Here is a 17,285-nt window from a genome sequence, read left to right on the forward strand (position 1 = left end):
AAAATTGCTTTATTCCATCATGAATTATCCAAACAATAGAATGACATATTTATTCCATTCCACTCCGTTCCGCTCTGTTCCATCAAACAAACTAATAACATTATATCACTATTTGTTTACAAAATATAACAATAATATAGGTAACATATAGCATAAACTCGGCTTAGAGGTGAATTTAAATAAATTTTAATTAAAAATATAAATATTTTCAACTTTTATGGTCAAGTGAATATTAAACATTTAGAGTTGATTTAGTATTGTCATTACCTATTTTTATCCCTTTCTTTTTCATTTTTACAATTTATGCCTTTAAGTTATTTTTCAAAACTTCAAGTCTTTTTTTTAGACTTTTGTTTTCCCTCCGTCCTACCTCAGTTTCTCCTTTGTTCTTCTTTGTAAGTATGATTTATGCTTTTTGTTAGTATTTGTGTTTGTTGCACACTATTACAAAATAGACATTTTATATTATAATATTACTATAGTCTTCTTGTTAACTATAGTAATAACTCGTTAGTGCGCGCTTTCTTGTGTTTACTAAAAGACATTTCATTATAGTCATAGATAACAACCATAGTGAAATGTATCTGGAGTGAAAGGGTTCAAATCCCATAACTAAAAATTTTCCATTTATCGTGACAAAATGAGTATATCACCAATGTTCTTTTAATCAACCGTGGTGTGAAGTGCAATCATTTCATCACGGTTCGTCTTATCAACTATTGTGAAAGGTGTTACATATTTATATATAAGCGGAATTATCTCTCACTTTAGTACATAAAAATTGTTCCTCTCAAAAGAAAACCCTAATATCTATTCCACTCGTCTCTTTCAAAAGAAAACCCTAACATCTATTTCAATCGTCTCTCTCAAAACAAAACTCTAACATATCTATATCACTCGTCTCACTCATAGTGAAACCCCAAACTTATAGAGCGAACTCGTCTTCTTCAAATCTTTGGAAATGACTACCTTATAGGATATTCTTCATAATAATTTATGTTTAATCTTTTTGTCTATTATTATTTAGATTTCAATTGTTTGTTTCATAATGTTTGAATTTTCTTTTTGTTTTGACTTGTAAGTATGGATCGATGAACGAAAAAATCATCGAGGATGAAGCTAAAGTGAGCGCTACAAACTTGGATGAAACACCCAGAATTAAAATGACATCTATTCAAAATTAGCACAAGTTCGCAACTCTCAATTCAGATTTTTCCTCCTTTCATTTTGGATGCCATTATGGGACAAGTACGTTTCTAAAACAATTTTTTGTTGTTATTAATAAAAGTTGTGTTGTTTAAGGTTTGTTGTTGATAAATGTTATTGTTAATATTTTTATAAAATATGAGTTTATTGTATCTTATGTGGTTTGAGTTTTTCCAATACCTTAACGAATATAACTTTTCGAATTACATTAGAAGATTATAATATGATAGATAAAGTTATGTTATAAAACAAGTTATATGTTTAATTCTAGACAAGAATTCTTCAATCCATTATCTGCATTTCACACTATAACAGTTTAAACTCGATTTAATGCTTCTTGTTCTTCAACCTCCTCTTCCTTCACCTCTAATTTTGTTTGAAAAGTAAATAATGAAGGATAGAAAAACACTTAGAAAGGGGGGGTTTGAATAAGTGTAGCTTTAAAAAACTTGACAGATAAAAATAAATTGCACAGTTATTTTTATCCTGGTTCGTTGTTAACTAAACTACTCCAGTCCACCCCCGCAGAGATGATTTACCTCAACTGAGGATTTAATCCACTAATCGCACGGATTACAATGGTTTTCCACTTAGTCCGCAACTAAGTCTTCCAGAGTCTTCTGATCACACACTGATCACTCCAGGAACAACTGCTTAGATACCCTCTAAGACTTTTCTAGAGTCTACTGATCAACACGATCACTCTAGTTACAATCTGCTTAGTTCACTCCTAAGACTTCCTAGAGTATTCTGATCAACACGATCACTCTAGTTCCTTACAACTTAATGTAATTCTAAGAGTATTACAAATGCTTCTGAAAAGCGATAATCACAACTGTGATATTTCTCTTAATCGTTTAAGCTTAATCTCACTAATATATTACAACAGCAATGTAGTGAGCTTTGATGAAGATGAAGATTCTGAGCTTTGGATTTCAACAGAGTTTCAGCAAGTTAATTTGAATTATATTGTTCAGGATCGTTAACCTTGCTTCTCATCAGAACTTCATATTTATAGGCGTTGAGAAGATGACCGTTGAATGCATTTAATGCTTTGCGTGTTCCGTACAGCATCGCATTTAATGTTATACGCTTTTGTCAACTACCTCGAGCCTTGTTCACGCTGTGTCTACTGACGTAGCCTTTAATAGCTTTTAACGTTCCTTTTGTCAGTCAGCGTAGCTTGCCACTTGTACTTTCTTCTGATCTGATGTTTGTGAATACAACGTTTGAATATCATCAGAGTCAAACAGCTTGGTGCATAGCATCTTCTGATCTTCTGACCTTGAAGTGCTTCTGAGCGTGATACCATCTTCTGAGCTTCAGTGCTTCTGATCTCATGTTCTTCTGATGCTTCCATAGACCCATGTTCTGATTCTGCTTCGACCATCTTCTGATGTCTTGCCAGACCATGTTCTGATGTTGCATGCTGAACCCTTGAGACAAAGCTTCTGAGCGCTGAATTATGCGTACTCTTTATATATTTCCTGAAAGGGAAATTGCATTGGATTAGAGTACCATATTATCTTAAGCAAAATTCATATTATTGTTATCATCAAAACTAAGATAATTGATCAGAACAAATCTTGTTCTAACAAATAATATCTTGCAAAATGAACTAGAGGTGAAAGAAGAAGGATGAAGATCTAGGAGCATTAAACAAAGGTCTAATAGTTAAAGAGCAAAATGAGGATAAGGAGCTGAAGAATTCTTGTTTAACATTGAACGTATAATTTGTTCTTCTAATATAACTTAATTGATCATATTACAATATTCTAGATCAGATTAAAAGGTTATATGTTTGGTGAGAATCAGCGAAATAAGCATTCTATATAATTTATAATAAACTTAATGTACATATCACAATAGTTGTTTAGCAAAACTGTCGTTAAATATTATGCATTATAGGGTATATCACAACAATCATTTGAAATAACAGTTGTGATAGGTAGCATGCTACTTGAGTTATAATCACGGTCACACGTCTGTAGTGGAGAGCATGATACATGCAACCACCCCTTACCTCACAACAATTGATCAGGCGTTGTGGTGTCCCTTTACCAACCGTTGTGAAATGGACTTTCCGTAGTAATGATAGTTAATTCAAGCATTGTTAAAACTATTGATTTTGAAAGAATCAATCTCATCTCTAACTCTTTGATTGAGTCATTATTCTTAGGTTAGGAGCTTGTGGGATTTTGTATAATCCCAACAAAAAGCTTCATCCTAGGGAGTCAATAGGTAAGATTGGTCCAAATAGAGTATTAAATAAGAGTACTATGTATACCACACAAGGATCCTTTTATATTAATTGTTTCATCTTGTTCTATTCATGAAGGAAATTATCACTTCTCTGGCCTCCATGTGATCCTTTGTAAGGAAAATGATAAAATTTGTTTTGGTAAGGTTAATGAGGGAGAATTGGATGTTTTCTATGTTCATAGGAGTTTGATTCATAGAATTGGTATTTTTTTCCTTTTACTAAGTTTGAGTGTGAGGTGTTTCGATGGATGAATATCACTTCGTCTCAAACTAACACAAATATTTGGGTGTATATTACATGTTCTCAGTTGGTGTGTATGAACTAGAAGACGCCTTGATGATTCATTATTTGCTTATTTCCTATCCTTTCAACTTCATATGCAAAGTCGAATGTTTATTTCCCTGAGTGGTTATCTATCTCAGGGTTTCTTCTCCTTGTTTGATTCATCACACACATCTTTCAATCATTTTTCTTTAAGGAGAATTCTATCCCTAGATAATCCTACCTTTTTAATGATTAGTCGGGTAATCTCAAGCTCCATTTCTATTGGAATTTAGATCTAGTAGGAATAAAGGTCATGGATAAGGATTTGTTAACTCGTGTTACTTACTATTGTGTTTAATATCTGCGCGTTTCATGGTTTCTAGCAATATTCTAATGGTTGAGCCTAAGTCTTGTAATCTGAAGAAATATTACAAGAAGTTTTTTTTGAATAGATTTTTTATCGTATTCTTAGTTGGGATGTGTGATAATCGCTCATTTCATTTTTTTAAATTAAATAGAACAAAAAATGAAGATAAACAATTTGGACTCCCGGTTGCTTCGACTAAGTCAACTGAAAAAGAGTTTGAAAATATCAATGACTAGAATTGTATCACAAAGGCTTGTGTTCATTTTCCCTTGAAAGGAAGTGGAAGAGGTACATTGTTGTATACTCTTCTCATTCTACTATTGAGGTGGAAATTACAATTGCAAAGGTGAGGTGTTGTTGATATTTTTGTGTATGAGATGAGTTTCATCCAGGAGATCTTAAATAGCTTTCTGGTTGACGCTATTGATGAAGATGAAACCGAGAAGGAATATCATGTCACTATTTAAGATTAGGTTGATATTATTTATGGAGATAATGATTATAATTAACTAAGTATTAAAGTTTGGTTGTTGGTGAAACAAATGGTTAACTAACTTATAGTGAAACAAATTTTTGTAGTGAATGTCAAGGAGTTTATTGAAGACTTTTCTAAGAAGAATAATATTGGAGATTGGGAATTTTTATGAACCTCTAGAGGTTTGTCTGATGGTAAAGGTTTGAGATCTAGAAATGTGTTCATTCTTATTTTTATTTAAAAGACAAAATTCTTATTTTCAAAAATAAAAGAAATTATTTTTTTCTTTCTCCATCTCACGAATCATTCTTTATATTATATATATTATTTAATATAATTGAATTTATATTATTATTATTATTCATTTTATAATTAAATATTTATTTCAAATTAATATATACGTTCAAATACAGTGTATACCATATTGAATGAATTTAGCCGCACGAGCACACGAGTATCTTAACAATATAATTAAAATTAATTTAAAATAAGTATACATCTCTTGCACGTTATATACATTTTATAGTCCTAGAGATCTTGTGAAGCCAATAACAACTAAATTTTGTATTTACTTGCAAAAATAAAGAAGAGTGTGTAGTACATTGAACAAGAAGAAGAATGTAAACATCAATATCAATTAGCTTATTTACATGTACGACAGAAGACGTGAAAGAAAACAAACCAAAGAAGCCAAAGAAATAATTTGTGCCCCTAGTTTTAAAAAAGTTTCTGTATACAAGGTTGGAACTCTGCCATGAAACCATATATACAAGGGGCGATAGGTAGATTTGTCAATGTATCTAGCTCATAGTTATTAAGATTCTGTTCCTTACTACCTTTGTTTCAAATTATGACAATATTTAAAATGAAGAAAATAATAATTTTGTAATTATATATGAATAATTTTGGAAGTTTTTAAATATTGGCAAAGGTTTAGAAAGGGTTTCAAAAGAGATGAAAAAGAAAAAGTGAGAATAAATAATTGGCACAAGTGTGTATTAAGCATGATAATTGTGGCATGGTACTTAAAATAATAAAAAAGTTAGAAAAATAATAACTTTTTGATGTCTTTTCGGTGTTTTATATGACTAACTTGCTAAAAACAAGTAAAATATTAAAAAAATGTAAGCTAATATAATCTCAGCTTATAACATTGGTATTCCATCAATCAATTAGTTATGGATGTTAATTTATGTTGACATTAAAGCCAGGTTCATAGTTCTCTTTCAAGAAATTGAAAGGAGGGGTGTATTAAATTGAAAATGAGGTAGCACTCACAATCACATTACGTTATTTTTTAAATATTTTAATAGTGAAATTTAAATAGACTTAGTATTGTATTGTAAAATAAATTGAATCTTTCATCCTTCTTATTCCTGTTTCTTTCTATATTCCATTCTCACTTAACTATATATGTTTTTTAATTTAAAAAAATAATAGAATTAATAAAAACTAGAAAAATAAAGAGAGCGAAAGAGAAAAGAGAAAAAAATAAATAATCTTTACATTTTATAGTGGAGTAAATTAAAAATTCCTATATTTCTTTTACAAATAAATTATGTTGAAAAGAGGCATGTCCGCCCATTTAGATCCATTCTATAAAATTCGCAAAAATATAAGATAGAACGGAATGGGCATTGTAGAAGGCGCGTGTCAAAAACCTTGACTCGTCTCACGAAAAAAGGTTGGGTGGGGCACTGCATTTTTTTAGCCTAAAAAAATAGTAAATTTTATGATGATGTTTGCGCGCGTGTAAAAGCCCGAAAAAATGATATGGAATAGGACCACGTATTAGAAGGTGTCAACCTAAAATCTTAATCTATCTCATAGCAGGCAAAACGAACATGTGTGACATACCCATTTTCCCATCCCTAATTATACTTGAGGGTGATGAGTATTTTTAACTTCCTCATACATAAACTTGATTTTTTGGTAAATTTTTGTTTTCTGTTTCAATCCATATGTTGTGATACAAGTGTGACTTGAAAATCTCATATTGTTCCAAAAAATGGAGGTTGAACACTACTTTATAAGTGAGAGGACTCATATGTCTAATGCCTTAAAATTTTAGATAAATATATTGTATATCTCTCATTGGTGATGCTACTCTCGATCTAATATGTACGCTCTTCTGATGATCCATCAGTGATATCCAAGTTGATGGTTTGAGTAAGGAACTGACTCTTTGTATCAAAAACTGTCTTGACAAAGTGGTGGATATATGGCGTACAAATGTAAATGAAAGATGGTAAGTGTGTCAACGACGATACAAATGTAAATGAATGAACGAGCTTCCATTTGATGGGAGGTGTGGTGGATGAACTCTCACTTAATGGGAAAATTGTTATGATAAAAGTGTGATTGAAATTCTCATATTGCTTGAAAAATTGGATATTGAACACTTTATGAGTAATCGGACCCACATATCTAATGTATTAATGTTTTGGAAGAATATGTAAGTTTTTTTTTTTCATTTGTGTTGTTCCTCTTGACTCATTATAGAAGTTCATCTAGTGACTCATTACCCTATTGTAGAAGAAGAAATTATCCTCAAACATGTGTCAATGACACAAATTTGAGTTGGATTCAAATATTCTGTCTCGCTCTCATCTCAAAGAAAAACCCTAATTCCAAAACAAAATTTTCTTGTCAAACTCAAAATTGCGCACCTAATTATATTTTGGAGTAGATAACAACTTTTCATAATGTGAAAGGTAGTAGTAAATTAAGAATAAGTGACACTTCCATACAATATTATTAACAAATGTAACTATATTAAATAAGAGAGGCCAACATATACATGTTCATAAGAAAATTAAAATATACATGTGGTTGGCAATTGTTGCACTCATGACAATATCAATAATTATAGTTTGTTGAAATACGTGGTCTTTTCCCCATTCCAGAAGCTAGTTTAACAACATTTTCTGTTTTCTAAGTCTTGCTGGCAATGCCATAGAAATTCCCTTTATTGTTCCTTTGATTAACTAAAACCACAAGTAAAATCCATAATTTCCATTTGCTTAATTAATTCAAACTAATTATATTCTCATTCTTCATCTAAATTTTTTAGATAGGTAGGTAGAATCTGGCTAAGATAATTGGATTGAGAAATGATACTTTTATCTAGAATTTAATCAATTTATAGTAGTAAAGAAAAATTATATATGGTGTTGATTCTTCTGACAATTGAATAATTATTTTAAAAAGGAATATCACATGTAAATAACTATTAAATGGTAAATGCTGATTTGGTCTATTATTTAGAGGAATCTGAATAAATCCTGTTCATATAGCTTTAATTTTCTTCTTCTAATGTCATTAGTCTAGGTCAGTGGTTAACGCTATTACTCAAGAATAATTGAACAAACTCAGAATACCAAATCCTCAATAAGTCATTCTTTGATATTAAAAATATTCATAATCAATCCTTCACATAAAGCCTAGATATAGTTCATGTTTCTAGATGAAATTTTAATTAAAGGTAATATTTTAAAAACCAAACAGGTCATTAATTTGGTTGAGTAAATCAAATAATTTGGTTGAGTAAATCGGTTTTTATAATAAAATTATATAATTATTAAATTGAAAAGAAAATCATGACATATACAAAATAGTATAAAATATAAATATAAATAAATTTTGAGTCTAATGATTCGGTGAGAAAAATGTGTTTTAAATAAGTTTTGAAATAAATTTTAATTATATTTTTAATTTTTTTTATCAAAACGGCGTCATTTTATCTAAGAAAAAAGCAAGTATTTAATCTGCTTATTTTGTAAACCAATTAGTTCTTTAATTTTGACTAGTTTTGATCCGTTATGGTCGGTTTTTACTGATTCAATAACTTAATCGATCCAGCAATTGAATAAGTCCAATGACTTTTCGGTTTAAATAGCCGATGAGTCCAATTTTTATCGATCCAACAATTGAATAAGTCCAATGACTTTTTGATTTGAACAGCCGATCAGTCTGATTTTTATCGATCCAACAATCGAATATGTCCAATGACTTTTCGGTTTGATCAGCCGATCAGTCTGATTTTCAGCAATTGAATAAGTTCAATGACTTTTCGTTTTAATCAGCTGATAAGTCTGATTTTTATCGATCCAGCAATTGAATAAGTTCAATGACTTTTCAGTTTGATCAGCTGATCAGTCCGGTTTTTATCAATCCAACAATTGAATAAATTTAATGACTTTTTCGATTTGATTAGCCGATCAGTCCAATTTTTATTGATCAGCCGATCCAGTTCAATTTTTAAAAGACTAGTGCATCGTGTAAGCACCATTTTGCAAGTCGGTAAAATACTTCACAATTGTGTATAAAAAATGAAAATATAAAAAAGAAGGTTCCGTGAAATTATAATGTGGCCCCTCCTCCAATTTCAGTTTTATGAAAAGTACAAGAGATATAAAAAGATAAAAAAAATAAAAGAAGTGTGTATTTTCGTCGGTTTATGCCGTGTAACGGAAGTTATAAATTGACTAGAGATACCCAAAACTAATTTGTCACTAAAACCAACCAACTAGCAAAAAGCTACTCTTGATTCCTTTTTTTCTTTTCTTTTCTTTTTTTTCTTTTTTGCCTTTTCCTTTTCATCAACAATTCCTCCCCTATAAATCCCACAGAAACAACCCTCAAAAACCATCTCTCTCTTCTTCTTCTTCTTCTTCTTATTTTCTATCTCTATTTTCACACTCTCTTTCTCATTTTTCTCTCATAAGACGAAATGACGAACCAAAAGGTGTTGGGAAAGCAACGTGTGAATGAGAGGCTCATGGAGTTAGCAATGTCGATTTCGAATTCTAATGATTTACCGGCAACGGCAGTGCCTGAATTAATGGCTTTGTTTGGTGAGTTTTTGGCTCAGCACAAGAACAATCTTGTTAAGCCTTTGGAAGATGAAAATGGTAAAGGAATCACAAAAAGTAACTCATGGATTGATTCCATGAGAGCTTCTTCTCCTACTAGAACAAGAAACACCTCCGAAAATCGCGACCAGGCTCACTGGAAGGTAATATATCTATATTTTAGAAGTTTAGTGCGACAACTTCACTCTGTCTTCCTCTCTAGAAAATCCGTCTCTCTTAATTTTTATTCATTTTTTCTCGCTTCTGAGAAAAAATGAAAATTGTGTTAAAGTTACGGGAAGTTAGAGAATTTAAAGTTAGATGATTTTTTTTTAATATTGTTATGGTTTGTTATAGAGATTTGACTATATTGTTAATTTGTTGCAGCTTTTTCATCCTTCTGCATTGAACATGTTTGATCAAATAATGTCCAAAGCAAATGGAAAACAAATAGTTGTTTTTCTTGACTATGATGGAACTCTCTCCCCAATTGTAGCAGATCCAAATAAAGCTTACATGACCAAAAAGGTTTATATTTTTTTTCTATCTAAATTGATTTTAATTTTCATCATTTCATAAAATTGACATATAAAATATAACTAACTTTTTTTTTTTGTTTTTTTATTTAAATTATTAGATGAGAATGACATTGAAGGACATAGCAAGACATTTTCCTACAGCTATTGTTAGTGGAAGATGTTTAGACAAGGTACATTTTTTCAACAAAAATAATTTCATTATTTTTATTTTTTTTATACTAATCATTTTTTATGTTGTATTATGCTATATAGAAACTAATTTGATTTTGTTTATGATTTTTTTTTTGTAGCTATTTAGCTTTGTAAGATTGACAGAATTATACTATGCTGGAAGTCATGGAATGGATATAAAAGGACCAACAAATAAAAGAAGCACTAAAAATGTAATAATTTCTCTAACCAAATTATTGCAATGGAGATTATTATTTTTTTTCTTTTTATATTAATTTTGTATGTGTATAATTTCAGGGTAGTAATGATGGGGTACTTTTGCAGCCTGCAAGTGAATTCTTGCCCATGATCAATGAGGTTTGCTACTTTTCATTAATTATTATACTACCACTAAAATTGAATCTCCATTTTCATTAGGTATGAGATTTTTTAATTAATTTTATTTAATTATTTTTTATTGGGGGTGCAGGTTTATAAAATTTTGGTGGAAAAAACAAAAGATGTTCCCGGAGCTATGGTGGAAAATAACAAATTTTGTTTGTCTGTACATTTTCGTTGTGTTGATGAAAAGGTATCGATCGGCAAAATTCAGACGTTAATTATATTGATATGTATACATATTTTTGAAACACGATAATTATATTAATGAGTGTATATATTTTTATTTATTTTATGTATATGAGTTTCTAATTTATCATTTTTTTCTTTATTTTTTTAGAGTTGGACAGCATTGGCTGAACAAGTAAGCTTGGTGCTCAATGAATACCCAAAATTAAAGCTAACTCAAGGAAGAAAAGTGTTGGAAATTCGACCAACCATAAAATGGGACAAAGGAAGAGCTCTTGAATTTTTGTTAGAGACACTTGGTAAGTTTTTCATGCAAAAATAATATTCCTTTTTAAAATTAACTAAATTAATTATATATATGTCCTAACTTTTTTTTCCTTCAAATTTTAGGATTTGCAAATTGTAATAATGTATATCCAATCTATATTGGTGATGATCGGACCGACGAAGATGCTTTTAAGGTAAAAATGCAGTCACCTTTCTATTTTTCTAAAATAAGAATCATAATAATAATAATTATTATTCTTATTATTATCATTGTTATTATTTTTATTATTATGTTATGCTAACTTGTAAATTTGGATATAATTATAATAAAGGTTTTAAGCAATAGAGGTCAAGGAAGTGGGATTCTAGTTTCCAAAATTCCAAAAGAAACCAATGCTTCTTACACTTTGCAAGATCCATCTGAGGTAAGAAACTCAAGTATTAATCATTTTATTTTTTATTAAAATAACCAAAAATAAAAAATGTAATATTCATTTTATTTATTTTTTGTATATGTATAGGTTGGACAATTTCTGCAGCATTTGGTGGAATGGAAAAGAACAAATACTCATAACCACAAGTTATAGAGAGATAGAAGAATCTTATAAATGAGTTTAGGGATTTGACACCGACCAAAGAATTTGGTCAAGGGGTAGTTCAAATAACATCCCTTGTTTCAAAATAGGAAATAGTACATGTTATTGTTCCATAATTTTTAGGGACGAGAAAGTCCAAATAGATTCTCTCTTTTTATTTTTCATCTTTTAATTTTAATGTATAATTCTATTCTTGATCTTTCACACGTTTGCATGCGCATGCGATAGTGAAAGACAGATGTTTTATGCCTTATTTGTAAAATCAAACATTATAACTTTCTTACTCTCAATTGTACTTATTGTACCACTGGAAAATGTTATGATGAAAATGATAATTGCCGATTCAACTTGGAAAAGTTTTTTTTTTCATAATCATGAATTCAAATGAGGACATCATAATGAGTTTATAAAAGGTGATACATGAACCTCTATATATATATATATATATATATATATATATATATATATATATATATATATATATATATATATATATATATATATATATATATATATATATATATAATTTAGAGGTAAATTGGAGTTGTGGTTTTTCTTAATAAAAGAGCCATGACATAGATTTATTTTACTCATGTAAGTTAATAAAGTAGTTATTTTGTTGAGTTTAATAAATTTTTTGACCTCGGTTGGTAAAAATGTAAGCTGGTTTATTGGTGTCAGTGACCAACTCCATATGACATGTATAAATTTATAAATGGAGAAAAAAGTTATGGATATGAGTGTTCTCGATGAGCTTAATTGGGCTAGCATCTAATTAAGTGAAGGTTAAGAGATTAAGAAACTAAATGTTGTTACAGGTGGGGTGGACCACATAAAGCATTTATTTGGAGGTGATTCTTAGGTAGTCCAAGTGGATGTTTGATTTTATGTTTCAAACATTATGGTATTTTTGTTTTTTTAAAGTTTAAAATTTATTATGATTAAATAGAATTTTATAAAATATTTAAGATAAAATTTATATTTATTTTGTCATGGTAGAGTCAGATTTAAAGTACATATGATTTAAAATATTTTGAATATGTAAAAATGATGTTGACATTTTTTGTTGCTTTGATTATAATTGGTTATGTTTTCTAAAATTCAATCCAACTGAAGTTGAAATTTGTTGTTTTGAGTATAAACATAATTTTCAATTAAAATTTAATGTTCAATTTACTCTTACATAAATTTATTTAAATATATATTATTTTATTTTTAATTAATTTTTAACTAGAATTAATTTACTCAATAAATTTTATTTATGTTGAGTATCAAGCTACCTTACTATATGGAAAAAAAAACTCAAATATATTACTCATTTCTGTCTCACTTAAACTCAAATATATTTATATATTATTTTGAACCTCTCTTATAATCTTATTTGATGATAGTGAAATTATTTTTTGGTTTAGACAACATATATTTTTATTTTTTTTAATAGGCAACAATTCAATAACAAAATCGAGTTTAAAGGGATTTCGAACCCGACTACAAAACAGAAACCAACAACAGCTAGCACACCCTAAACACATTTTAAAAGGGAATTGAACCACTCTAAGAATGAGCAATCAATTTGTCACATTAAAAATTTAATAATTTTTATTCTCATTATACATACATACATATATATATATATATATATATATATATATATATATATATATATATATATATATATATATATATATATATATATTAGTTTAATAAAACAAAAAAGTAAATTTTAATAATAATAATGATAGGAGAAAATATTAAAGCTCACTCTTTCACCATTACAATGTATTAAAACATATAAATTAAATTTTCTACAATACTTCATGAAGTTGGTATCTTTACCCTCCTTTCCAACACTAACAAAATTAATTCGTACCAACATTTATTTTAACAAAGATTACAAAAGAAAACAAAAAGCATATGAAATGTTGAGCATAGTGTTTTTACCCTTCTATGCAGAATTAGAGGCAGATACATATTTCACACCAGAAGTAGGGACAATTGTATATAATTAACATTAAATCCAGTTGTCAAGATACCCTTTCTCATGTCATGTTGGTAAAATAGAAGTCACTGGTTTAGAAGTGCACGCGTGTATTGATATTTGGACTTTTCTCAAAAAGAAATATGGTGTAGCCTTTAATAATTGCCAAGTTTGTCTTTTCAAGAGGACATGCCCAGCACACTTACACAAATTATTTGAGTGGCTAATTGAGTTGGAAACATTGTTTTTTAGGATGAGTTCGTGCATTATTCTAAAGGACTTTATGACTCTTCTCTTCTCATAGAACATGATCATAACATTGTTAGTAGATTGTGGTATACATTCATAAGTAATTAGTTTTAATGTTTTGGTTGTTTTATTTATATAATGAGTTTTATTTATATAATGATTTTAGGAGATACACATTCATGGAGATGCGTTGATGACAACTTGACAAAAAAACTTAAATTATACTATTTCAACTAGTCAAAAACGTATAAGACAGTGTGCTCAAGTTCTTCCTCTGAATCAAGCACTAATACAAAAAAATCATTTAATAACGATTGAAAAGTACATATAATCACATAGGTTCAGACGTTGTTATGTAGAATGTTGTCGTAAATGTGTTACTTACAATCACGGTCCTGGGATCGTTGTTGTATTATATGGAAAGCGCACGCGATATCACAACGGTTAGTTAATCCAACCGTTATGATAGACCTAATGCTCTCAGGTTCGATGCTCAGCAGCGACATTTTGGAACATAAATTATGTTTCGTCACGGTTACATTAGATAACTGTTGTAGTAAGTATATATAGTTTATCATATACTACAGAGATTGCTTGTTTTTCCATACACCTCATTAAAGAAATACAACCATTCAAATTGATGAAGAAGTATATAATCTGAAAATTAAACTATTCTTGAAAACCAGCTTAAAATAAATCACTATTTTCCGATTTGCTTCCTTTTCATCATTTATTTCACACTCTTTAGCATTTAAAATGTGATTCAATGACATGATTCCTTCATTACATTGATATCTTCTCTTATAGTTTAATTTGAATAAAATATAATTTATTGACTGGGTCTACCTCATTGTCGTCGCTTATCATCGTGATTGTTATGATTTATATAAGTTGGTTTTCAAATACAAATTAATTTTCAGATTATAAGTTTCTATGTCAAATTAAATGAATGTATTTTCAGTGAAAGGTTAATGAAATAAACAATCTACGTAGCATATAATAAACTTTACTTCATCTATTGCCAACCTGTATAAGAATTTAAAGAACAAATTAAAATATTGGTAAGTCACAAGAAGCGTCTTTCTTGTGACTTAGCAATGTTTTATTCTTCTTTTGAGAACATCTGTCAACAACAACACAGCAAATACATGTAACGTAAAAAAATATACATTTTAAAGACAAAACACTAACATCATACAACATCACAAGATATATTAAATTGTTTCAAGAACGCACCTTTTATTGAAAATGATTGTGGGATTGTAACAAATTATGAAGTTCATTTAGTTTGTGATGCTATGAAAAAAAAATATATAAGGTTGATAAAGTTTCCACACTATCTTCATACTTCTTGTATTTTTTTTCATAGCAACGCAAACCATATGTACGATATCCATGCATGCATTTTTCTAAGATGGTGAAGACGAATCTGAAAAAATTATGTCAACAAATATTTATCTACATTTATCAACAACAACATATAACAACAGCAAAGCTAATGACGATGAAGGAGAGAAAAATCTTATGAAAATCATGTGAAACATAGCAACAACATTCACGAGAACGAGAGTATATAAGGAAGAAGAAGAATACCTTCATGTATGAAGAACAAGATCGACGGTTATTTTGTAGAATATGAAAGCTAATGACGAAGAAGAAGAGAAGAAATAGGTGTTAGTGTTTTGTTGTCAAGGATACAACGATATTATCCAGAAGCGGAAGTTTATTCGCTTATATATAGGTAAAATTTTCACAATGGTTTTCATTACCAACCGTAGTGACATCCCTTTTATTTATTTTTTTAAAACTAGATAAAAAAAGGTGCGCCTTAACGTTAAAGGAATAAAAAATTTAGGACGTTGAGGTTCAAACCCATGAAAGCTGGATTTTATCACCATGATGAGCATAAAAACTGTTATTATATCCTAACAAATTTTAATTTAAAAATATAAAAAAATGTTAGCGCCTGAGAGTTGAGATGTCACCACGGTGTTTGAAAGAACTGTGGCGACTTAGGTGTTGTTGTTTGAGATGTCATCACTGCAAATATCCTCAAACAATGATATCTAACATGAGATATCTCAATTCTCATCTCCAAGAAGAATATATAAAGTGCTTATATCATTGGTGTATTCGGAAAATCTTTGAAGTTTCAGAGTGTGAAAGAAAAGAAGTGTTAAAACTCGCTTGACCGTGTCAGAATGATCAGTGTTTTGTAAGAACACAAGGGTGTTTTCATAAATTAAGTTAACTAAATCATACACTCGTTAAAACCTTTTTAAATCCACTATTGATCAAAGAAAACCACCTTAAAATATTTTAGAGTCTAACAAGATGAATGAAGCACTGTCAGAATGATCATGGCATAATTTTTGAACTGCCCAATTGATTGGAGCATATTCTCAATTGATTGTATAAGGGAAAATGGCTCCCATAGTCGCTTGTGAAAGAGTCTTGATAAAGGGCAATATATATCATTCAAAACCTTCCAAAAAGAAAATTTGTAATCGATTGTTATAGGTCACCCAATCGAATGGCTTCAGGACCCAATCGATTGAGACATTAAATTAGCCCATGAATATTTTTCTTTTTTTGTGCTAGCATCTAGGCCTATAAATAGAGACTTATTACCTCATTATTCACATCCAGAAATGTGAGCTCTCTCTCACTCCTCAATCTCTATAAAAATATTTTTCTAATTTCTCACACTATAATTTAGCCATAGTGCTTCGAGAAAGTATTTATGTTTAAGTAAGGAATTTTTGTTCTAGCAATGGTGATATTGTAAATACACCAAGAGCTTTTTTTTATTGGTTGAATAATTGTTCTTAAGGGAGTGTTTTTTTGGGTTCAGAGTTAAACCCTTTAAAATCTTTGTTTAGGGATTTAGTATTAAGTTGCTCGTTCGGCTCGTGAGCTCAGCCCGTGTAAAAGCTCATCTTGGTTCGAGATAAACTTGGTGTAAAATATCAATTTGGTTCATGGTCATCCTGTGTAAAACCCTAGTTTTTTTTTGGGGTCAGCTTGTGTGAAGTCATCACTTCAATTTGGAAGATAGGCAGTCAAAACTATGCTTTATTTTGAGATTAGTTTGTGTAAAATCTCAGACTTTAAACTTAGAGACTAACCACTCAAAGCTTGGTTTGTGTTTGGAAGGAAGACTAACTGTTTTAGCCTATTGTTCACTAATTGGTTGGAAGTTAACCTGAAACTTCCTTTTCTTTATGTAAGGGGGTTCGCTACTACTTCAAAAAAACACATAACACATTTGACGCAAAATACATTTCACCTCGGGTAAAAAAAAGAGGTGACGAAGGGCGTTATGAAAATTTATCACTTAACACCTCGATGATTTAAAAACCGAGAGGTAAAGTTATATGCACATGGGTTCGAACCCCAGCAACTATACTTTTCTTATTTTCAAAACTAGTGTATTCTATCTCTCGGTTTATCTAGAAAACCAAGGGGTAAGATTATTATTAATTTTTAT

At 29.6% G+C, this 17,285-nt stretch overlaps 1 protein-coding gene across 1 annotated transcript; it reads left to right on the plus strand.

Annotated features, from left to right (window-relative positions):
* Positions 1-9,110: 9,110 nt before the first annotated feature.
* Positions 9,111-11,903, plus strand: LOC131624121 (probable trehalose-phosphate phosphatase C). Its single transcript, XM_058895104.1, has 10 exons — positions 9,111-9,592; positions 9,816-9,956; positions 10,066-10,137; positions 10,258-10,350; positions 10,436-10,495; positions 10,608-10,709; positions 10,857-11,004; positions 11,096-11,166; positions 11,305-11,397; positions 11,494-11,903. The coding sequence occupies exons 1-10, from the start codon at positions 9,308-9,310 to the stop codon at positions 11,557-11,559; spliced, it is 1,131 nt and encodes a 376-aa protein (XP_058751087.1). The 5' UTR covers positions 9,111-9,307; the 3' UTR covers positions 11,560-11,903.
* Positions 11,904-17,285: the final 5,382 nt, after the last annotated feature.

The sequence above is a fragment of the Vicia villosa genome, unplaced genomic scaffold (assembly GCF_029867415.1).
Source record: "Vicia villosa cultivar HV-30 ecotype Madison, WI unplaced genomic scaffold, Vvil1.0 ctg.000106F_1_1, whole genome shotgun sequence".
NCBI lineage: Eukaryota > Viridiplantae > Streptophyta > Magnoliopsida > Fabales > Fabaceae > Vicia > Vicia villosa.

Bases quoted from the DNA above. Each gene is read 5' to 3' on its own strand.
- LOC131624121 (XM_058895104.1), top strand. From the start codon at position 9,308: ATGACGAACCAAAAGGTGTTGGGAAAGCAACGTGTGAATGAGAGGCTC. The intron at 9,593-9,815 runs GTAATATATCTA...AATTTGTTGCAG, and splicing joins GCGACCAGGCTCACTGGAAG to CTTTTTCATCCTTCTGCATT. The intron at 11,398-11,493 runs GTAAGAAACTCA...GTATATGTATAG, and splicing joins CTTTGCAAGATCCATCTGAG to GTTGGACAATTTCTGCAGCA.